General features: G+C 35.7%; 4 protein-coding genes across 4 annotated transcripts; 3 read left to right on the forward strand and 1 right to left on the reverse strand.

The window, feature by feature from the left end:
* Positions 1–4,080: 4,080 nt before the first annotated feature.
* On the forward strand, positions 4,081–11,717 carry LOC119189137 (N-acylneuraminate-9-phosphatase-like). The gene is made up of 5 exons (XM_037438029.1): positions 4,081–4,299; positions 8,014–8,188; positions 8,958–9,042; positions 10,347–10,569; positions 10,773–11,717. Exons 1-5 carry the CDS (start codon positions 4,189–4,191, stop codon positions 10,935–10,937), a joined length of 759 nt encoding a protein of 252 aa, XP_037293926.1. The 5' UTR covers positions 4,081–4,188; the 3' UTR covers positions 10,938–11,717.
* On the forward strand, positions 4,306–7,187 carry LOC115451105 (neurochondrin homolog). Its single transcript, XM_030179310.2, has one exon. It carries the CDS (start codon positions 4,722–4,724, stop codon positions 6,933–6,935), a length of 2,214 nt encoding a protein of 737 aa, XP_030035170.1. The 5' UTR covers positions 4,306–4,721; the 3' UTR covers positions 6,936–7,187.
* A 996-nt stretch (positions 11,718–12,713) lies between the features above and the next one.
* Positions 12,714–14,076, reverse strand: LOC119189138 (39S ribosomal protein L11, mitochondrial-like). Its single transcript, XM_037438030.1, has 4 exons — positions 13,806–14,076; positions 13,537–13,726; positions 13,283–13,449; positions 12,714–12,887 (listed from the first exon to the last, which is right to left on the reverse strand). The coding sequence occupies exons 1-4, from the start codon at positions 13,938–13,940 to the stop codon at positions 12,789–12,791; spliced, it is 591 nt and encodes a 196-aa protein (XP_037293927.1). The 5' UTR covers positions 13,941–14,076; the 3' UTR covers positions 12,714–12,788.
* Positions 14,077–14,216: 140 nt separating this feature from the next.
* On the forward strand, positions 14,217–23,402 carry LOC119189136 (N-terminal kinase-like protein). The gene is given in 15 exon segments (XM_037438028.1): positions 14,217–14,533; positions 14,536–14,832; positions 15,349–15,578; positions 16,457–16,633; positions 16,886–16,982; positions 16,985–17,116; positions 17,356–17,499; positions 18,464–18,645; positions 19,703–19,763; positions 19,765–19,932; positions 20,781–20,868; positions 21,151–21,208; positions 21,210–21,310; positions 21,829–21,969; positions 23,371–23,402. Coding segments are annotated over 15 exon segments (1,974 nt in total). The 5' UTR covers positions 14,217–14,452; the 3' UTR covers positions 23,388–23,402.
* The last annotated feature ends 259 nt before the right edge of the window (positions 23,403–23,661 follow it).

The raw sequence follows: 23,661 nt of genomic DNA on the forward strand, positions 1-23,661 counted from the left end.
TATATAGCCTATAGCCTTCCTCGATGAATGGGTTGTCCAACACTAAAATAATTTTTCAATTAGAACTAGTAGTTCCCGAGATTAGCGCATACAAAAAAAAAACAAACCCTTCAGTTTTGTATAATACTTAGTATAGAGTCATTACCAGTTATAATATTGCAGATTACCTTATTTGTAAATATTAATTTTCATTTTAATTCATTTTTCGATGGACTTGTACTGTCTTTTTATTTGTCTCAACAGTTAAAATTATTTTAGTAATAATATACGGAAATTTAAAATGTGTTTTCAACTCTTGCGTCAGAGAGGGCTAGGATTTTCGTAAAAAATATTTTAAAAGTACGAGGAGAGATGGGTAGGTATTGATCAAAGTGGACGTGTGGAGGAACATACGACAAAGCTCTTTAAATAAGTATTTAAAAACCGGCCAAAATATTCTCAACGCGAATTAATATTACCCCATATCTCAGATTTAGATATATGTATAGAAAAGACAAAGCCCATATTACTTTCATCTGCGCTAGTTGTCCATGTTTGTTAACTCTACTATTTTAAGATGGCAATAATCTTTTATTAAGATAATTCTTATGCAATTAGCATTATAAAATAAACCAACCGTCACCACGTCTAAATTCTATTCACAACACAAACCATTTATATACTATGAACAAACTGGGTAAATATATGAATGTGTAAACTCAGTGATATAGCTAATAATATTTTAGTATTACCTCACGAACGATAAGTAAACATCGGCCAAAAAAAGAAAAAACGGGCCTAATTCTATTTACTAATTCAACTACGTGTCCAAGATTATCCGAACAAAGTGTTTTGCCATGAACGGAAGCATTAGAGAATTGATATTTGATATCTTAAATAACTTTTTTCATATCTTCATCAATATTAAAAATCGTTAACTCCACCAATGCCACAGTATAGTTTTAACGTGGTAAGTAAGTTACAAACACGATTATGTTTTCCTAAGCACGGCCGCTTACATCCTGAGGGCGTTGTGTACGCAATACATCTTTGCAGGGGTAAACATTCATCGGCTTCCACACACATGCCGCCCCACGAACAGTATACTATTACTCTATTTAACTACACTTTGTTCTGAATAGAAGAATAATATTTTTATCAGGTGATGAGGATAAAATATAATATTTTTTTATAACAGCGCTGTGTTTTTATAATAGAAAATATACATCAGGGGCCGTAATCAAAATGTCTTTCTTCAATCGGAAAAGCTAATGTTATATATCAGAATGACATATCGTAGCGATAGGCTTATCGATAGTAATCATTTCCATACATTGGCGTCAATGATTATACAAAGGCATCTTAGGTACTGCCCCAGATCCTTTGAAATCATCAATGCGATATTTGAAGTGATTTGATAGTTAGAAAAAATATAGACGTTCATTTTGATTAGAATTATCGTCTTAATAGATTGAATATGCCCCTTATATGGAGCTAGACGCGGCCTTTGAAAGAGGCGAAAAGGGCCGTCGCCCGGGACCACGTGCTTACGGGCTTACGGGGGCCCAGCACGGTGCCTTGGAGGGCCTTATTTTACGATCTTACTGACGAAACAATTATACCCCGGGTAGATTTTTCTGCTCTACCCGGGGCCTCGCATTGTTTATTTTGCTTTCGCCTAGGACCCTGCGTTGTTCAGAGCCGCCACTGTAAGGAGCTAATGCAAAAGCTCTTAGATTAAGAGAAATCTGTAAAGATAACGCACAAACATATTTTCCTCACGTCACATCCCTGCTCCCACACTATTCTTCAACATGCTAAGAGTTGCTTTTACGATTGTTACAGTTCATAGTAAATCATCGCATTAGATGTTGGAGAGGTGCTTGCCTGTGTAATATTATTGCTTCTAATTGAGTGGGGTGCGTACATCCCACGTCTTAACATCACTACCTATACAATTGACTCTGACTAGATAACTTAATAATGTATAACATATTTTCAATTTGATTTCTATAGGCTGCCTATGTTTTATAATTGAATTAATTTTGTCTCATGACCATTTGTGTATAGGTACGCATTGGGTCGCGGTTAGGTTTGGCTAATTACTTAGGTATTTTACAAAACATTCTAATATATTATATTATAATTCAGAAATTTTACGTGTAAATATTTATACAAAAATAATTAATTTATTCTATAAATATAGGTATTCTAAACAATACAAAGATAATGTCGTTACCATATTACTCCTAAGGACGAAACTATACATATAAAAAAATCACTTCACAAAGGGCCGGTCCCTTCGCCGTAACTCATCTTGGCTTTGTCATATTATTAGGATATTGCGTATATAGGTTATTTATACAGTATTTATGGCCCATAAAAACGAATAAGCACTGTGACAAATTGTGACTAAACAGTGAGGTTTATTATTAGAGTGTCCTTGGATTAAATTACAAATATAGGTGCAATTTATGTTTCGTCTGAGCAATATTTATGTAGAGATATAAGTAAGTGCGTTAATATTTTACCTACATATTTAAAAATATTATTGTGATTCTAAAAATCACTATTTAAGGGGATTAACCAGTAATTAAATATAATAAATGTAGCAATTACTGTTTTCTCAAACTAATATAATTATACTTATATCTATGCTAAAAGAAAAAGGTTCTAAGCGTAGCGATAAAGATAAAGATTGGGAATAGCTTTAGAATTACTGAACAGTGCGTGGCGAAGGAGGGCAGTCCAGATGACGCTCAACAAGGAATGACCGTAGGGTTGTCAACTATCTCTACGAGAAATAAAGTATATTGATGTCGGAGAATAAAAATAACCAATACAATAAAAACAACAAACATAAGTACATTTTTCAGTTTTCAAAACATACTTTTTAGAGTTTCTACGACACACAAATTAAAAACTTGTATATTTTTTATATATTAGTAAGCCCCTCCAAAATAATATAATATCAGTCCTATATTACATACTGTCCCACTGCTGAGCACGGGCCTCCTCTACTACTTAGAGGGATTAGGCCTTAGTCCACCACGCTGGCCTAGTGCGGATTGGTAAACTTCACACACCCCCAAAATTCCTTTAGAAAACTTCTCAGATATATAGATTTCCACAAGATGTTTTTCTTCGACGTTAAAGCAAGCGATAATTCACAATGAATACACACATAATTTAAAAAAAAAATTAGAGCTGTGTGAGAATTTGAACCTGCGGACATTCATCTCGACAGTCCGTTCAACACCGAACTAGGCTATCGCCGCTTATACGTATTTATTGTCTTTCAATTATTAACGCTATATTTAATGTAGAAGAAAGACATTGATACCAGAGACGATAAAAACATTAGGTATTTTTTTAAAGAAAAGGTATAAGAAACCAAAAAAAGTGTAATACCAATTTTTTAAAGCATGGTTGGCAAGCCTAATTAACACCGAGATTTTATAATTATTTTAATAACGTCCAACAATCACATAATAGGTATGATAATAATAATATAATAACGAAGGTAGCTACTACCTACCTACTTATTAACTAGGTAGCTAAGTACTACCTTCGGGATGTATGTAGATAGGGCATTGTGATAGCATCATTGAGACTATTAATTATACCTATCTATAAATTGGATAAATATTAAGAGCACCAAGTATTCATAGTAAGAACTTACATTAAAGAAACATCTTTGATGTAAATAATGTTAATTCACCGCACTGGCTATTTTTAAAAAGATATTACTTATACATATCAGAGGACAGAGAGATAATTAATTAATCACAATTAACACTATGCAAACACATGAATTACTTACAAATTAATAAAATGTAGTTTCGATATTCATGTACTAAAATATTCTCTTTGGTTTTTTATTACTAAATTAATTTGATTAATTCACACTATCTATCAACTAAGCTTGTAACTACAAAGAACAGGTTCTCAAGACAAACTTTCTCACTAAACAGTACACTAAAATTAAACTAGATGGCGGTTGTCATATGTTTCAAAAGATTTTATTGAACAGGGATGGAAGATAGAGACAATCATTTGACAGAAAGGGTTAAAATATTTTTAACGTAGCTGAAGTCATGTTGAATATCACAGCCAATGATTTGCTAGTGGCGGATGAACGTCATTGTGACGTCATAAAGGAAGGATTTTTACGTGTTGTTAAGTCTGATCTTTGATTGAATATTAATTATGGCAAATGGTGTTTATTATGGTGAAAATAGCGATGTGTCGGCTATATTTTTCGATTTAGACAACACATTAATCCAAACAAGAAGAGGAGACACGAAAGCCTGTAATAAGGTGTGTAACATATTTCTTTAATTGTTGTGACATTGCCACGGTCATGGAAGTTCGGAGCGAAGTGCGCGCGCTGTCATTACATGAATATTGTTCGCAATCGCAGTGAGTTTTTGCGTCGTTACCCGTCCATAGTTGTTAAATTTTCTTTAACGTGTTGTATAGTTGTTGCGTTGGTGGTTGTTGTTGCATGCACCACGAGCGCACAGCGTCCACGTTCCAGCGCGTGGTATAAATAGAACTTTCATAGTTGGAGAACGTGAGCTCGACGTCCTGATTTAGATATTTTGGAAGAGAACTCACGCTAATTATAAACGTGATGTAGATCGAGTCGGTGCGAGCTCTGAGCGATTCAACTGTGGCACCGTGCGCTCAGTGAAGCGCTATCTACTGCGCTTTGTGACCGCGTCCAGTGATTTGTGACAATGGGTGACATATCGGAACCTATTAAAAAGTGCATTCTCATATTGAAGAATGCTAAAAGCGATACGGAGAAATTCGCCGCGCTTTTCATGGTGACTAAACTCGTGAAAAGCAAGGACTGCAACTCGACCGCCAAAAAAGCCCTATTCGAAGCAATCGGATTCAAGTTCTTGAAGAAACTCCTTACAAACACCAATGTTGAAGATGACTGTCCACCTTCAGTGTATAAGTCGGTTGCACTCTCCATCCTCACAAACTTCTGCAATGACCCTGAACTCTCCACTCATCCGGAGATGCTTGCCAACATACCAGTTTTCTTAGAAATAGTGCAGGCATCTGAAAACGAGGACTATGATGACAACCTTATCATCATCAGTGAAGCATACACTTGCCTCCAGTGTATAGCAGAACATGAGGCCGGACAAAAAGCACTCATTGAAGTTGGAGCCATCACAAAGATGTCTGAAATTTACTCGCATCAAAGCTTCCAAACAGATGAGGCTCTGAATATCCTTGTCAAGCTAGTAAGTAGATATGGACCTGCAGCTTGGGGTAATGACCCAAAACCCTTCCATGCTCTAGTGAACAAAATAGCATTAGATTTTGCCACTGATCAATCAGAAAGAAAATTCGAATTAGCAACCATACTCAGTGCTCTATTATACAGCTGTAACAAGGCTACTGTGCTGCCAGGAGCTTCAGATGAGACATGGCCACAGAGTATTTACAAAGCCCTACATGACATACTAACAAGCAAAATTGGCAAAAACCAAAGGGATCCTGCGCTAAAGTTAGCTGCCAACATTGTTGACCTCCTGGGTATTGAATGGACACTGAATGATGAAGAAAATCCAAAGAAATTTTTCCTTCTATTGCTTCAACTCTGTGCCATTGAAGTAAGGATGCAATTGGAAGACAGGAGTTTTAAACAAGCCTTTGCAAATGGAGATCTGGTCACATCATGCTTTATTGTTCTGGAGTTGTCAATCAACTATATGGCCACAGACCAACTGGACTTGGAGCAAAGAGAGAAGCAGTCAGTTTACACCAGCCTGAAGGGTGCATTTAATGCTGTTGTGTCTATTTTAACCAAAGTATCCAATGACAAAAATAGGGATAAATTACCCGATGCTGAAAAAGTGTTTGTGTGTGCTATGGTCAGGGTTTTGTTTGCCTGGATTGCCCAAGAAACTACCGCTATGAGGGAACAAATTTACGCCCTGCTTCCTTTCATGTTTTCCCTTGCAAATGACTCGTTTCATGCATACAGATCAAGAAAATTAGCAGAGAAAAATAAATCTGAGGGAGAATCCATGGATATGGACACAACTTTAATGGGGCAAGTTGACTTGCTTCGTCTGATGTTGCCAGCTCTGTGCCACTTGGTGGTTGAAGACAGGGCTAGAGATATTGCACTCAACCTGAAACAAGAAGATATTCTCTATGAAGCCATGAACTTCCACTGGTCCATAGTACATTACAAGAAACCACCCATCCCCAAGTCAGAACGAGGTAAAGTAAAGACCCAACCTGAACCAGAGTTAGACCCAAGGTTATTGGAAGATATGAAGGACTCCAGGGCAGCCATGGTCAGCCTTTGCAACATCTTCATGAATCTAACAGTACTAGCACCTAAAATAGTAGAAAACAGCATGTTGTTTAACACACTTCTTAAATTTATATTTAACAACCTGCCAGAATTAAAGGATATCCCTGAAAACCTAGTACTTCATGGCCATCTAGCTGTCCTTGGATTACTGTTACTCAAACAGCAAGCCAGTAAAGTGAAGAAGAATGACTTCTCCATCTGCAGATACATTCAGTCTACAATCAGATTCCTATGGGACGCATACAATGTTGACGAATCTAATGATCCCACTGCTCTAGTTGTCTCCATGAGCTACAAAGAAAATTGGAATGAAATCGCAGACTTGTGGTTCTTGGGAATGCAGACCATGAGTGGAGTTCTCACGATCGTCCCTTGGATATCTGAGTTCGCCATCGAAAGTGGTTGGGCGGAGGGCATCGTCGTGATGCTCGTTAAAGTGAAAGTGGGCACCCTCCCGCCAAACGTCAAATCTGCATTTGAGGACTTCCTCTGCCGACTAGTCGACTCCAACGAAGCCGTCATCCCAGTTCTCAAAAAAGGCGGAGCACTCAAAATGTGCCGAAACCACCGACTAATGGAGTTAGGCAAAAAATTATTTGGCGATTAAATTATAAATATAACTAATTTTCTAACTGTTAGGTAGGTATGCTACTTGTTTTGTATTACATTTTTTTTATCACACAAGTACTTAATGCTTTGAGTTTGTTATTGTCTGTTAATTTCACTTCTTTGGCATCTTAATCATTATAATGCTGTAAATAAGCACTACGGGTGTTTTAAGTATTGTTAATTTACCTACACGATACATGAAATATGCAGAAACATTTACGTCATACTCAATAAACTCGATTTTAACAGATTCGTTGTTTTTTTTATAACGATCTCGCGTGTGTTGATAGGAGTATCAACTTTCAGGCGGGAAGCTGTGCCAAGCAAAGCTTGCTGGCAGGTTAGTGAACGACACCGCACATAGAACGTTGACCCTTCTATTTCGGGAACACGAAACATTTCCTACATGATACAAATGTCAGGCAGACACTCGAGCAGTAATTTTCATGATATACTACCAGAACACATACGTATAAGTATGTACATATGAGATCCCACACCTACCGTCTGTAGTTATAATATGAAAATCCCACCTGTACCAACACAAGTCGTAAATGTCCAGAAGGGTACATCAGTAATCGTCACTTGCCAAATACATTAAACGTCACAGTTTTTCACATCGAAAACAATTACGAAAGCTTGTTTTGAAATGTGATTCACTGCACGAGTTATTCAGAGCGTACTCAGAAATTACTACCAACATATAAATACGTAATTTAGTGATGCTTACTAATATAACTTGTAATAAAGTAGCACATATTTCTTAAAGCACCAACGCGAAATCATTAACCCATATTATTAGGTAATTAGTGTTTCTTTACTCTTGTGATATAACTACCTAATTGCCAAGCCTCCGTGACGCGGTAGTCGTTAAGACAGGCGAAAAGTGAGAGATCGCGGGTTCGATCTCCCGCACAAACACAAATGTTTAACCTGCAAGGCTGCAAATATTTGTTTCATGTCTGGGTTTCGGGGTCACTAAATTTTTCATAAGTATTTGTAAGCGATGCATCATCCCTACAGTAACTTATGACAGTGATACCCAATATTGATTATCTGTTATTTAATGTCTTCAGTTAGTGGAGATCCTGCAGCAACAGTATGGAATCCCGCAAGAGTTAGCAGTTGAGAGCGGTATTGCATTTCTACGCGCCTTCAGAGCCCGTCCTGATGACGAGTCCTACGCTTTGGATGAATGGCATACGCATTTATGGCGAAACTGCTTGCCCAAAAATTACAAACACATTGCCAGTTAGTATACGCATGTAATAAGTAGTAAACAACACGTGCTACGAAAGTGAATTTTGTTCTCCAAGCCAACCTATTTTATGCACGTTCATTCTTGATAAATATAAACCTAAACAAATAAGAGTCTAAAAAATTAGTTTCCACTATCAAACATTGGGAGTCTACGATAATGAGTACCTACTTAGTATATTTGCCGCGGTAGTTTCCTAATGCTAGATCACTTTACGTCGGTAAGCGTGTAATACAAATAGAAGCGTCTTCCTATTCGCATTAATTACAAAGACGAGGAATTAATTTTACTTCTCATCTGGCATGCGTCCAGAATGCGTATACATTGCTTTACTTTTGTCGTATAATGATTGTGCATAAATATAAACGGTAGAACTCTAGTCGACATTATTTCTAACCATTAGCTGCAGTTTGAGAATGTAAGAATCGAATGAACAAGATCTATAATATTTATTAAAACTCTTACCTAAACTGTTACTAGGTACATATCTGTGTGGGTGTACGATGAAATTTATAAACAGATGTTGAATTCGTACCATGATGATATAAATCGTTTAAAAAACAAAAACGTGAATGGAAATGACGCAAGGAATGTATTTGGATCGACTTGGAAAACGCCCTTTCTGACATTTATAAACATGACACTGTTTATAAAGGTTACATGGATATTCTTTAGAATACATAATATCTTTCTATACGTTTATTACAAATCCCGCTGTTTGTTTTTATGGATGCGTGGTAGCAATGTGTTCTCTTGTTGCAGAAAATGTATCAGCCGAATGGATAAAATTAAGGTTTCAATGTTTGGCTCTGACAAATGATGTGATACACCTGTTAGAATCTTTGAGGTGAGTTCAAATTGTATACGCTCAAGACTGTATGTTATGAAGAAATATTTTGCAGTTTGCTTCTTATTACAAATATTTCTCCATGATATAATAATTTAATTGTATTTATAAGTACTTTCTTGGTTTTGATTTCATGCATAAGTGAACTTAATATTTTCGACTATGAAAAATAATAACAATAATGCATTATACAAAACAAAGAAATATCGCAGAAGCAGATAATTTCTCCTACAGGATAGTATAGTACAAACTGAGCTCTGAGTTTTAGTACCTACTAAAGATATATTTATTGCGAAAGCTTGGAATCTATCTACTACTGTGAAAACAATATTGTGCATGGTGTTATGTGGTACACTGATTTGATTTAAATCAACATTACATTTTGAATCATTTCATCGATTTCGCATTCATTCTTACATAATTAGTACATTCGTTTTGTCACTGTGTTTTTGTTTTCTCACAAGGATCATCGAACGTTGCATGCCACATAATACTATGGATACAGCAATAATGATTTATCGAAACTATCATGATAAAGTCAGCACCGAAATATTGTGAAGGTATTGGAAAATACGTGGATGTTTCGTACAATTACAAATAACGTTGCCTTCGCGATTACGGGGCTGGCTTTGCGCGCATGTTGCTAATAAATGACTTGTTTTTCAACAGTTCAGTTGTTGCTCAACGAGTGACTAAACTCGGGGCGCCGCGTGCGCAACACTTAGGTTTGAATTGTATTTGTTAAAATATGTGAGGAAGTGCATCACGGAGAAGGTAATACCATTACCTCAACACCTTGAATAATTAACAACTAAGGAGATATGTTTGCGACATTTCGAATTTTCTTTGCTGTGTTCAAAATGTGATCAAAATTTATTGAAATTTAAAATATCTCCATAGTTCCAAAATAATTATTAACGAGTTAGTTCTGTGTTGAAAATGTTTTACGTTGAGACAGAAAAGGGCTATTTTGTATGTTTGAAATTTTCAGCATGGTGCTACAATTATTATTTTTCAAATGCAATTTGTATTTTCATTACAATATGAATTGTATATGAAATTTATCATAAAGGTCATAAATTCTCTTGCATGATATCCATAACTAAGTCTGGCAGGCAGTAATGTTTCTAAAAGTACTTTAAGTGTTTTCACTCCAAAATCTGGCAAGCACGCCACGACTACAACTCATAAAGAGAATTTATAATCACGTGCAAGAGAATTTGGCTTGTTTTGTATCGTGTGCTGAGTTTCAGCATGAGTGAGCTCATTGAATAACCAAAGGCTGGTGAATGAATGTGGCACAGGGAGGATTATCTTCTCGGTCTGATCACGAACGGGCCGTCACGTGCCCAATGGCAGAAGATCGAACGTCTCGACCTGCGCAAATATTTCGACTGCGTGCTGGTGTCCGGGGACCTGCCCTGGGAAAAGCCCGACCAGCACATATTCCTTGAGGCGTGCAAGCTGCTCAACGTAGAGCCGCGCAACTGCATTATGGTTGGCGACAAACTCGAAACAGACATCAAGGTAAATAACAGTCTTAAACAAAATTAAAGTGACAATGAGAAATAGGAGTACACTAATGTGTTAATATAACGCATGCGTGCACCGACCTTAAATCGCGGTCGTTTGAAAGTTACAACTTTCGAGACGTTCCAAGGTGCCTAGTGTAGTAAATAATTTGCTTCCCAAAATAGGATTTACGCCAACACGCTCTATTTACTTTTCAGGGTGGCAAAGAAGCGGAGTTGGGGGGAACGGTGTGGATCCCGCTACAGAAAGACGAAGAGTCATCGGATCTACCCGATTTCACAATTGATAAAGTCACAAAGTTGCCAGAAGTTTTGCCAAATTCACCGAAACTAAGACGCTGTAACGCGACAAATGTTTGCTGATAATTTCGGTTTATTTTTTGAGTTACAATAAGGATAACCTCGACTTGATTTCTTATACATATTTTCCTATGATTTATGCACAGTATTTAAAAGTACAAAACTATTATTTGCAGTACAAATGTACATAATTTTATGTTTTTTTGAATATTGGTTCATAATGTGTAATGTAGTTACTAACAAGTTACCTTGAAAATCCTTTTATCGGTACCTCATTTGTCAAATGTTATATTTTCTTAGGGTGTACTAATCTGAAGTCTGTATACTAATAAGCTTTTACTGTAAGGTCTATCTCAATTACTCTAAGGAGAGTGTTTCTATTTATATTTTTGTAAAAAAAAAGTATGTAAGTTATTTTTGTTGTACTTTATATCATCATCCCGATGAGACTGTCTTGTATGTGATAATGTACTTGTAATTATAAAGATTACCATAGTTTGCTTAAACCTCACTACATGTGAATTACTGGGGTAGAATAGTGTATAGATTTTAGGCTTTAAGCTGTGGGTATATGGGTGTTTAGATGTAGACAACTAGAAACAATTCCTCATGCCTATTTAATTCTGAAAGATTTCTATATGAAGAGTGGTGTGTTAAGGTTAAGCATTTGCTGAGATAGACAAATAGCTACACAGTTAATACAGACCAAGGCAGATTATATAACTGGACACAACAAAGCCACAGAGGCTATGTAGCAAATGGATAACAAGTTATTGTGCAAAACATTTGATATTCCTGTGTTAAACTGTACTTTGTCAACTACATCTCGCCATATGCTGAAAATAGTTTATTGGTTGCCATTGCTATAATGTTGTTGATTTAATGGATGTATATCAGTGTATAGATTTTTGACCCAAACTATCTCATATTATGTGTGATCATAGTTCATAATGACTTAGTAAACAAATCTGCTTTACGCTAAATAGATATAAAAAAGTAATATGGTGACACTTCTCACAATAAACAGAATTTAGATAGAGACTTTGTGTTTTAATTTTATCAATGGAAAATTTAAATTAATTATTAGTTTACCAAATACTAAGATACAACATGTTAGTTTCTGACGTTTTATTTTGTACTTCATGTAATATGTAATAGAAAATAATACGAAAAAGTAATTCTATGAAATGAGCAGTTATTCATATTTTAAATATTCTTGTGAACAAAAGTGTTATTGGGCTAAGTGTTAGTGGGTTATTGGGCTGTCTCTTTCTCATACATAGTGTTATGACTTATGACTGGTGACAATAAGTAATGCCACCAGTCACTATTACTGTTATTTAATGGCTAGCCCTTATACTATTTTCAAAGCTTTATAACTTATTAATTATTATGTGGATTTTGTCACTTCTTATTTCGTTTGATATTGATGAGATACATTTATCATAGATATATTTAAGAATAGTACCTAATTCTGCACAAAGAGTAACATCTTGCAGAACTTTTAATCAGCAGAACAATGCCCTTCAAACTAAAATATAATAGTATCTACACAGTTTTGCTTGATGTAAGAAATAGGTGTTAGGTTGACTTCATTCAACATAGTATTTTTGCTAGAATAGTCACATCATTTTTATATTAAAAGTAGCAATAGGCTAAAAAAATATTTAAAGCAGTTGAAATAAAACAATCTTAAGTTTTTCCTACTCATGAGTGGTCTCACATACTAAAGTGATCCAAGAAACATACTAAGTGCATGTTAAAAAATTGCCATCTGCAATGCTCAGTGGAATAGTTGTAGTTATAGCAGTATTTTGCTATGTAGTAATTAGTAAAAGATTTTCAAATTATTATTATTATATTCAACAACTAACCTATAAATAATGATCTAACTATTTCTAATATAATAATGCACTATGCAGTTCTCAACATCTTAGCTTCTCGCTTTTCTTGCAGTAGTTTCTTCTGTTCTTCCACTATCTTTTTCCTTTCTGCTAGAAAATCACCATATTCCTGAAAAACATTTATTTTATAAAGCTCTAGTATAATATTACATAAAGCACAGTTAATAAGGCTTAATATGTCACAGAGCAGTTTATTTTTCTTAACTTGTATGATGTTAGTTAAGGATAATGTTACTTCTATATTGAGAAAGGGGATTATTTTTCTTTAATTGTATAATGTTTGAATAAATTTCACTTCATATTACATTATATAGAGTGTAAATTGTAGCTTGGAGAGACTAAAATAGAGTAGGATATTAACTTTTAAATACACAGCTTATGCTGATATTTTCTTTTTGTCATGCCCTCAAGGCCCCAAGCCTTTTTTATCAACAAGGCATATATATGATATGCCTTTTGGGAATATCTTTATGTAAATTAAGCAACTGTAGTACACAACTTTACCTTTGCATCTAATTCTTTTACTATTTCAATACCACATGTTCTTGCAGTTGCTACCAGCATGGTGCATATTTCTTCCAGTGATTTCCATTCCAGAGGTGGGTCCTGTTGCTTTATTTTTGCTATTTCATATAAGTGTTTAAGGGTTATTTTCCCACATATTTCTCTTACTGAAAAACAAATACATTATGGGATGACACATTCATGGGAATTCATAATATAAAAAAGATCGTCAAATAAAAGGTTTCTTAACTAACCAGGTTCCATTGCACCGCGACTTATACCAGCTGCTTGCTTCAAGAAATATGATGCTGGTGGTTGGTGGATGACCAACTGGTAAGAACGGTCCGAATTTACTTTGACCCTGGTCGGCAAAGGTACTCCTGGCTTAATATTCGCCGTTCGCTCGTTGAAATCTTTACAGAAAGCTGCTATGTTAATGTTGCGCTGAAATTCAGCAAATTTTTGAGGTTGGTTTATCAGAGAAATCATATACCTTGACGTAGGTTCATCTTATAATTTTTACCTGACCAAGCATAGGGCCTAAAGGTGGCCCAGCAGCGGCCATTCCTGCTGGTATGTTGGTCCTCAACTTTGAAGAATGGTCAATTTTATCAGCCACTTTTTTCATCGACTTCAAACGAGCCACTGATTTTGACATTATTATTAAATATATTAATTCAGGTTACAATTAAAGATTTCCTAAACTTCTATATTCTCTTTTAGAATAAATGATTCTAAAAGCTCTTCAAAACTAACCAAAATAAATCCAAAAGTCAAAATCAGACATATAAAATGTCAATTGTCAAATCATTTATGTTAGAAAACTCCACTGTTTGATATGGAACATAAGCGACTACCTACCTACAGGCCAGAAAAAATATTTTCATTCATTCTTTCGTCGCTAGGAGTCTCTTTCATTCACTCCTACTTGTTGTCAGCTGTCAAAGAGTTGAGTCATTATCTGTCAAACGGTGTCTTGTCACCAGCCTGTGTATAGAAAATCTATTTCTTATTATTTTATATAAATTCAACGCAAATATCTTATTTATAAAATAATTTGGTTAGCATAACAAAATTTATTATATTATGACATTTTATACTTTAGGCGAAGTGCGTTTTTTAACGGACTATGTGTGCAAGTTGTAAATAATATATTGAGTGGAGTGCATTATGTGGTCGTTTTTCTCACGGGATCCCACAAAGGATTTTCCCTATGAAGTAGGGGATCCTGTGGCTGGGCTAGAAAGACAAGAAGTGTTTGGACGCTGCACAAAGGCAAAAAGCGGGGAACTCAAGATGAAGTGTCAATATTTTTATTTGACGTCCAAAAGAGTTCGGAGACTCTTTTTGACATAGCGAAGGCCTCCCTAAAAAAACTTAAGACTATGAGACACCCTAGCCTTTTACATTATTTAGATAGCTGTGAAACTGAGAAATTTTTATATGTAGCTACAGAGTATGTACAGCCTTTATCCACTCACATAGAAGATGTTAAACTCGAGGGACAGCAGAAGGAGTTATTCCTCGCATGGGGGATATTCCAAATAACTGTAAGTACTTTGCAAAATTATTTAAATAAAATATATAATTTAGATAAAACATATTTTTACATACCCTCAAGAATAAAAAACCCATTTTACCTACCAACATAAAGGAACTATAAAGCAATGTAGGAACATGTTATTGTTCTTATGTTTACACACAATTTTATTTGTGGTATCCCAATGTCCCATTTTCATTCAAATACCCCTTTTTAAAAAAATGACACTCCATTCCTTCAGTTTTCAACTTATACACAATATATTTTAGTGACTCTTAATTTCAAGATAATCCTATTGATGATATCAGATTTGGCTATCCAAGAATTTATTGCAAATAGGGCTCTGATATCTGATAACAATTTGTAGGGTTGTAGTTTACATTTGGAAACTATTTTCAATAGCAAGTATTGACCTTTAAAATTATAATAATATTGCAGATACAGAAAAATATGTGATCAACATTTGATGAAAGTTTTTTCTAGTCATAACTAATGTATATGATGAAACAACTAATCTTTTTTCCAGAGAGCATTATCATTCCTAACCAATGATGGTAATATGAGACACAACAATGTCTGTCTGTATTCAGTGTTTGTCACTTTAGCCGGGGAATGGAAATTAGGAGGCTTTGAATTCTTAACTAACCAGACACAAGACACCTCGAACCCGATACCTTTGAAAATATTACCAGCACTTGAAATCTATGATCCACCAGAGAAAAAAGATCCCAGTAAACTAAAAACAGTGACAAAATGGTAAGTTAATGGAATTTTATTTAATGTTGTCTTTGCTTATCAATATTACAGGAATAGGGAACAGCCCTATGTTTGATTTTGTTCATTATTCTATATATAATGGTTAATAATACGAAAAAGAAGCACTCCTGCGAAAACTGCATAAAAATTGGTTACAAAATGGGCTAGTAATTCATATTTCAAATATTGTAACGTGCAGAAGTGGGGCGTTGTGGGGATATTGCTTCATCTCTTTCTTTCGCACGCATCGTAATTCCCGATGACGTCAAATGTGGATATTTTGTCTCTTTTCTGTTTCTTGTTAATTAGCCCTTCCACCCGACATTCAAACACTTATAACTTGTTGATTTTTTTGCCGGATTTTAATAATTCCTTTTGTGTTATAATTTATATATCGTAAATATTTGATAATAGCAAAGAACAAAAATGAGTCCGGTACCCTATTCATATAGTTTTAGCAGTTCATTTGCCCAAATTGTTATTAATTCCTTTTAATTTACTTTAAAATATTCCTAAATATTAATGCCATGGTATTATTAATATTTCGTTACCCATGCACATTAACTGTGTGTCTTGAAAATATGTACATTAAATACAAGAAAACCAGATATGCCACATTTTGTGTAGCTTTTGTGTTATAATAATAATCATATTTATTTAAGTGTTATATATTATAAAACAGAAATTATTTTCATTATCCTTTTTATTTTCATGAATATTGTTAATTCATTCATAAATTAATTACATTGAATTCATAAAAATGAGAAATACATTTTATATAGAACACTAACATGAAATGTCATGTGATTACCATAGTATACAGGTTTAAAAATGTTTCATTCTTGTTATCCAGGATTATAAGTAGTTTGTCTTTATAGCTCATCAGATATGTGGGGGTTGGGCTGTCTGATTTGGGAGGCATTCAATGGACCGCTGAAAAATCAACCAGCACTCAAAACAGTGGACCATATACCGAAACAGTTGTGCACTTTGTACTGTGAACTAGTTAGTGCTAATCCTGCATCGAGACCGAACCCAGCTGATATTATAACAAGGTGAAGTGTGATTTTTGTTTGCATTTTGTAGATATCCTGAAAAATTGTTCTCATTTCACAAGTGGAAGATTTTACATCATGTAATAATTTTCACCTAAAACTGAAAATTTATAATTTATTAATATATTTTACTATTTGTGATTAAGTCAATTAATTGACCACTATAACCCATTATCAAGAGTAATAAAATATAAATCTGTTTTTAAAAATCGAAAATGAAAGTTTATCTTCAAGCAGTTTTGTTGACCACAGATGTCGCAAAATGGGCGGATATTTTAAGAACGATCTAATAGACACTATGCTGTTTCTGGAAGAAATACAAATCAAGGATAAAGCAGAGAAGGGCAAAGTTTTTTCTCCACACTCAGCTCGTTCCTCGACAACTTCCCTGAAGCAGTGTGTGTTCACAAGATCTTACCACAGCTACTTACTGCATTCCATTACGGTGATGCGGGATCTGCTGTCTTAGCACCTATGTTTAAGGTATATTTGGATGCAGTTTTTTTTTTAACATTAATCATTATAAATATAAAATATGAACTGAGAAAAAGAGTTTGACAGACAAAATGTATTATTTTTTTATTATTGCAAAAGGTTATGTGGCCATAAATGCCATATCAATCAAGCTCACCACGATAAGCGTATGATTTAAATAAAGCCGAATAATTGTTCTGTCAATTATGTTATTTTTGTATATCTAATGCAATACTTTTTCTGTACAGTTAGGAAAATTATTAAGCGAAGAAGAGTATCAAAAGCAAATAGTTCCGTGCGTTGTGAAACTGTTCGCTTCTAACGACAGGACCACGCGGTCTCGTCTGTTGCAGCAACTCGACCAATTTATTGTGCACCTACAGAATAACACTGTAAGTTCCTTTTTTAAATTACAACATCACTATAATCTTACGGAGGTAATGCAGAATCGAACTTGTAACATGATGTTTGCATGTAGAGATTTTACTTAGATACTGTTTATGACTGCTACTCTGACAACTACTTGATATGATTATCAATTCGTTGGCAAAATCTGTTAGAAATACACAAACATTTAACAGTCCATGTAATCGAATTTAAGACCTTCCTTACACTGTCGGTTGCTCCCAAACCAAGATATTGTATCCATCTGATATGCATACTCAAGCATTGTATTATCTGTGGAGTTATTTGTGTGATAGTTAAACAATTGGCTGTTGATATGAAACGAGATATATATGCCATATTAATTAGGTCAACCGTTTTATGACTCGTTCATCAAATAGCCGTCATGCCTATAAAAATAGTAACACTTGTTAACTGGCATATTCCACGGAAATTGATCGCTATTTAGCAAAGAGGCGTAGCTTGGGGTGAAGGGCCAAGGTAGGACGTTGCCTACCCGTGAAACGTCTTCATGGTACAAGCCTTTCGTTGAATGCGGCGATATTTTTTTACTCCTACCAGATCCCCTAAAAAAATCCTTAATATGTCAATGCAAATAGTACTGGATGGATTTGTGCCCGTATAGAGAACCAATTAGCTACTATATTTAATATGTTGAACCAACCACCACAGTTATAGCTCTCACTGGATCATACAATCTACTTCTAAAGATTGTTGAACTACTGTTGAGAGACGCTGGGTTTGTATAAGGAACTTTTCTTTTGGTCGATATTATTTCGCGCACACTGTACTTCCCAATACATTGCGTCTAGTTGTGCTCATGCTGTAACTTAAAAAATACCGAAGGCAATCAAAATAATTTTTTGATTTCGTTTTATTTATTTATTTTTTACTTTTGCTCCGCATTTTTTTTAAAACTGATAAACCATATAATATTTTTTTTTCTTTCAGGTAAACGACCAAATATTTCCTCAAGTAGTACACGGGTTCCTGGACACCAACCCCATTATCAGAGAACAGACAGTCAAATCGATAGTGCACCTCGCCTCTAAGCTGAACTACAACAACTTGAATGTGGAAGTGTTGAAGCACTTTGCTCGGTTGCAATCCAAAGATGACCAGGGAGGCATAAGGTGAATCATTTTAATGTTTCACATTTAATGTGAGCTATATTTAGTGTTGAGGGTTGTTTGTAAAGATATTGTAACTGGCATAATAATATTGTTGCATAACTGATATATTAGGCAGTGGTGTAGGTTACAATAGAAGGGTCCTATATCAAAATTAGGGGTGCTTCCAGGGGCGGTGCCAACTTTTTGGGCGTCCACTTATTTAATACACTGATACGGTTAGGCCTTTTATATAAAGTAAGATGTCAAATAGTCTTTACAAGAGCCATAACTCATCTGATTTCAATGTGGCTGTTACAGAAATGATGATTCATAATCCTAAAAACTTAGTAGATGAAAGTTAGCTTTGTAATATAGGTACTTATGTTTTGAATGAATTGATACGCATACAGTGTAATTTAAATTCAAAAGACAAACAATTATCTTCTGATGAACGATATAAACTTGCCCTAATTTCGTGTCAACGACATCACACTGGTGTTAATTTAACGTCAACCAATTTATCTAATTGGATACGAGTGCCATCAACTGAACACCGTACAATATTAAAACATGCCATAAATGGTGTTCTGAACTTTTGTAATTATATTGTGATTTACTATAAATAGATTTGAAAACTATAAAATAAAGTTTTTTCTTGATTATTAGTTTTTGAAGAAAGCGCTATTTTAACATTAATTAGCACTCTCATACAGAAGTATGATTTGTGGATAGTTTTGATTATTTTTAAAGTTTAAAGTCAGAAATTTAACTATGGAGATACTGCGATGAGTATGGTTGGGGGGGTGGAACGTACTACCGAGACTTGTCTTTATAAACAATAGTTTATTTTACCGTATCACCATATAATAGCCGGCAAAAACTTGAGCACAGTACTGCCTGGTAGGGGATTGTTTTTGTACATAAGCGTAGCTACAATCAAGTTGCTTCCCTCCTGTTATACAAAAAACATGCTTCTAACAATCCCATATATCAGACCAAAACCTCGCCATGCCTCTAACAATTCCATATTTTCCATATATTAGATTAAAACCACGCATATCGTCCCGTTTTATTCCAGAACGAACACCACGGTATGCCTGGGCAAGATCGCGTCTCATCTGCACCCGCAGATCAGACAGAAAGATTCTGGTGTCAGCGTTCGTGCGAGCCACGCGCGACGCCTTCCATCCAACGAGGCAGGCGGGCGTGCTGGCGCTAGCGGCCACGCAGCAGTACTTCCTGTTAGCCGAAGTGGCCAATAGAGTGCTGCCGGCGCTGTGTCCTCTCACTGCTGATCCGGAGAAACAGGTTAGGAGGCATGGTGAAGGATGATATTTACCGAAAAGGAGCCCGATACAACTTATCGGTAGCATTATGCATAAATGCGGTCTGGTATCGTTCTAATGCTAATAAGATTTTACGTAAATTACGAAAGGGAAGCCGGCAGGAATAGAGTGATACGTACCCTGCGCCAGTGGCGAGGTTAGTGAGTCGAAATGTTGGAGTGAAATATGTCATGGTGTTGAGTGGACAATAAAACTTACTAAAATTACTGAGTTAGTTTAGTGGCGGCTTACATGGGCTATGTTCTGGTTCTGGATTCTCAGAATGAATCTCAGATCGGGCAAGAAAATCTTATAAGTTTTTCGAAATTCATTCATATCGACATTTCAATTGCTTGATGTTGAAATTTCTATTTGGGTCACATCTATACAGGTCACCGTATCACGTTATGATGAATAAAGCTATGTGTAGAAACCAAGTTATGCCGTTATATACCCCGACAGGGTTAGAATGTATGAATGTCTGTATGTGTGTGTGTTAAACGAAATATTTACGTTTAAGGTGGTAGCTCAAGGTCCATTTTCATACATTTTGTTTCGGCTTTAATCTGGGTAACTAAACAAGTATTGGCAAGTAAAGAATTTAAATTCACGTCTAGTTAGTGATTAGTTCTCGCAGTTGAAATAAAAATGTAAAAATAATTAATAATCATGGATATTTCGGCCTTTAAAATTTAATATGACGAAATTTTTATGGCAGAAATATCCATGATTATTAATATTTTACTGCAGCGTAATAACAAACGTGATTAAATCTACTAAATACTGTTGAATACGATGCGCTAACTGTAAAAACCGACACACCGTACGTAGGTGCGTGACGCCACATTCAGAACTATAAGGGGCTTCCTTGGAAAGTTGGAGAAAGTGTCAGAGGATCCGAGCCTAAAGGAGGGAATGGGTAATCATTTTTGCAATAACGTATTCACTAGATTTAATGGCTTTAATATTTGTTTATTTACTCAAAATAACTTTTTTTTATATTTCATTATTGTCTAGTAATATTCCATTCCACATGTGTCAAATAGATACATGACACTTAAAACCAATCCCTTTCAATTGTTAAACCTCAACACCAATTCTTCCCGAGTTTTAATTTGATCATCTTATTACAACTTAATTGAATGTTCTAGTTGCAATATTAAACTCTATTTCAATAGCCACTGCGTTTGTTTTTATGCAGAAGCAGACGTGCACACGGCGACTCCTTCGCTAAGCAACGCTGCGGCGACGTCGAGAGCGGGCCGTCACCGCGGTCACCGCCAAGTTCTATCGCTCGCACTCCGACACCGCCCGGGTGCAGCACTCCGCCAAGTCCGCGCTCTCCAAACCTGGATCGTTGGGTAAGTCGGGTTTGGAAACTGTACATCGCTAATCGCACCCCTTAGAACGAAGGTGACTTAACAAAAGATGATTTCTGGGAAACCAATAAAAAGTTTTGATAACAATATATAAAGCAGTGAATTGGGCGGTCGTCGAAAGTGAGAATCTCTGTTTTATCCCATAATTTTGTCGTTTTTTCCTCATTGGGTTGTTGAGGCATGGTTTTGGAAGGTCGTTTTTAACAAAAACAGAAAATATATAAATTTTGAGTTGGGTCACTATAGTTCTATGCGTGTGAATTATGAAGAGAATTTTATTGTTTAATTCGATTATTTTTATTTTCTGACTGATGTTACTAAAGTAACGTTGGTACATATTATAATGCTCGTTCAAATATAATTAAAGTAACGAAAATATATCTACGACAGATTATACATTAAAGCACAATCTTTACAGATTCAGCTGTTAATAGACCAAGTAGGCCTAATTTCCGCATTTAATAATTTGAAGTGAATACTAACAATTCTCTTTTCCGCAGAGCAACCGTCATCGAGCAGTATGTCAACGACGACGTCATCGGTGACATCGATGACGTCACTGGAGCACAGCGAGTCCGCGTCCGACTACGACCCCGAGCACTGGGACATGGCCGCGTGGGGGGAAATCGACTCCAGCGGAGGTGACGGATTTTATTTATTTTTGTTGTCATATAAAAATTAAGATGTTTTAACGCTGTGGGCATTCTAGTAAACCTCGATTGCTCATGCGATTGCCAACTGCCTTCAAAATATTTTTTATAGATTTCAAAAGGTTGTTAATTCTATGCGTATATTTCCTTATTATTATCATCTGTACGAAAAATATTCTAAAAACAATTGATGTTCACTTGAAACATGTTTTCGTGTCGATATATTGAATCAAGTACATCCATTCATGCAGTGGCGGCCTTAAACGACGCGAGGCCCCATGCGAAAGCAAAGAAAACAGAACGCGAGGACGGGCATAGTTAAAAACGTTCCCCTGTTTTAACAATTTCGTCGGTAAGAACGTAAAAAGGTCCTGTGGGGCACCGTGCGAGGCCTCCCTGAGCCCCGCATCCTGAAGCCGCTTCTGCACTTATGCATGCAAATATTCATTCAATAACCATATTGTCTAAAATCAGAAACAGGGGCGTACCTACCGCTGTATCCAGTGAGACAGGGGCCCTGAGCTTCGGGGCCCCTCTTGTACCATGCCTACATTAAACTAAGCGGGCGCTTAAAAGTTCGCAATGCCTTGAAGAGCGCCAACAAATTTGATATAGGGCCTATGGCAAGCTACGCTACTGTTCAGAAATGAAATAGATGATGACAAATAAAACATTTCAATAATAATACTTAGAGATCTTTATATTTAATTAACGGATAAGTAGTTGGTGATGTTCACAGCATTACGATGGCAATCTGTAAAGATAAACGGCATTATTAAACGATTATTGTCAAAGATACAGAAATGGGCATTACTAGAGATAAGTGTCGATAAGCTAACATAAAATCAAATTTAATTGCTTTACACATATCGTTAGATAGTCACCAAAGAATAGAAAAGAATGGAGTAGTTAGTATTACCTAAGCTACTATAATGACTCAATTATTTCGTAGAATATCTATGACAAATATAATTACTTTAAGAATTAATATAATATACTACCTATTCTGTAGATTATGGCCAAAAATATTATAATATTGTTTTATCGGATAAATTTATTAAATAAATGCAATTGTTATAAATATTATAATAATTGCATTCCCTTAGTTTTTATTTATCACATTTTTTATATTTTTATACTAGCAAATATTAAGAACTAGATCATATTAAGAACTGGATTATATTTGGAATATTTATCGACAGTACAAATTGTCCCGGATAAAGAGCATGCTTATTATATCGCTTATGTATAACCTGACCAGCAAAATAAAAAACCTCGCCACGTATGAAACTAACTTCTTATACTGGCAAAATTAACGAAAAGCAAAAGTGGCATTCCCAAGCAGGTTATTTAATTTCTTGGTGAGTGTAAAATTGATTGTCGGGTGCGCAGGCACGTGCGCGACGTGAAGTCGCCGCCGAGCAGCGGCTCCGCGCACGCCGCGCCCGCCTCGCCCGCGCTGTGCGAGGACGACTGGGACAACGAGGAGTGGGGCACGCTGCAGGAACAACCCGTACGTACGCACACGACACGTTTCACATTTACCTACGGTGGCTTCTGGGCCCTTATTCTCTATGCTACACGTTACTTTGATAGTGCGTAACAAGCACGTAACGCAACGCGTCACGTTAAGGACTATAGAATTTGGCATACAGAATACCATTGTAAGCACATTTCGCGAAA

The sequence above is a fragment of the Manduca sexta genome, chromosome 13 (assembly GCF_014839805.1).
Source record: "Manduca sexta isolate Smith_Timp_Sample1 chromosome 13, JHU_Msex_v1.0, whole genome shotgun sequence".
Classification (NCBI taxonomy): Eukaryota; Metazoa; Arthropoda; class Insecta; order Lepidoptera; family Sphingidae; genus Manduca; species Manduca sexta.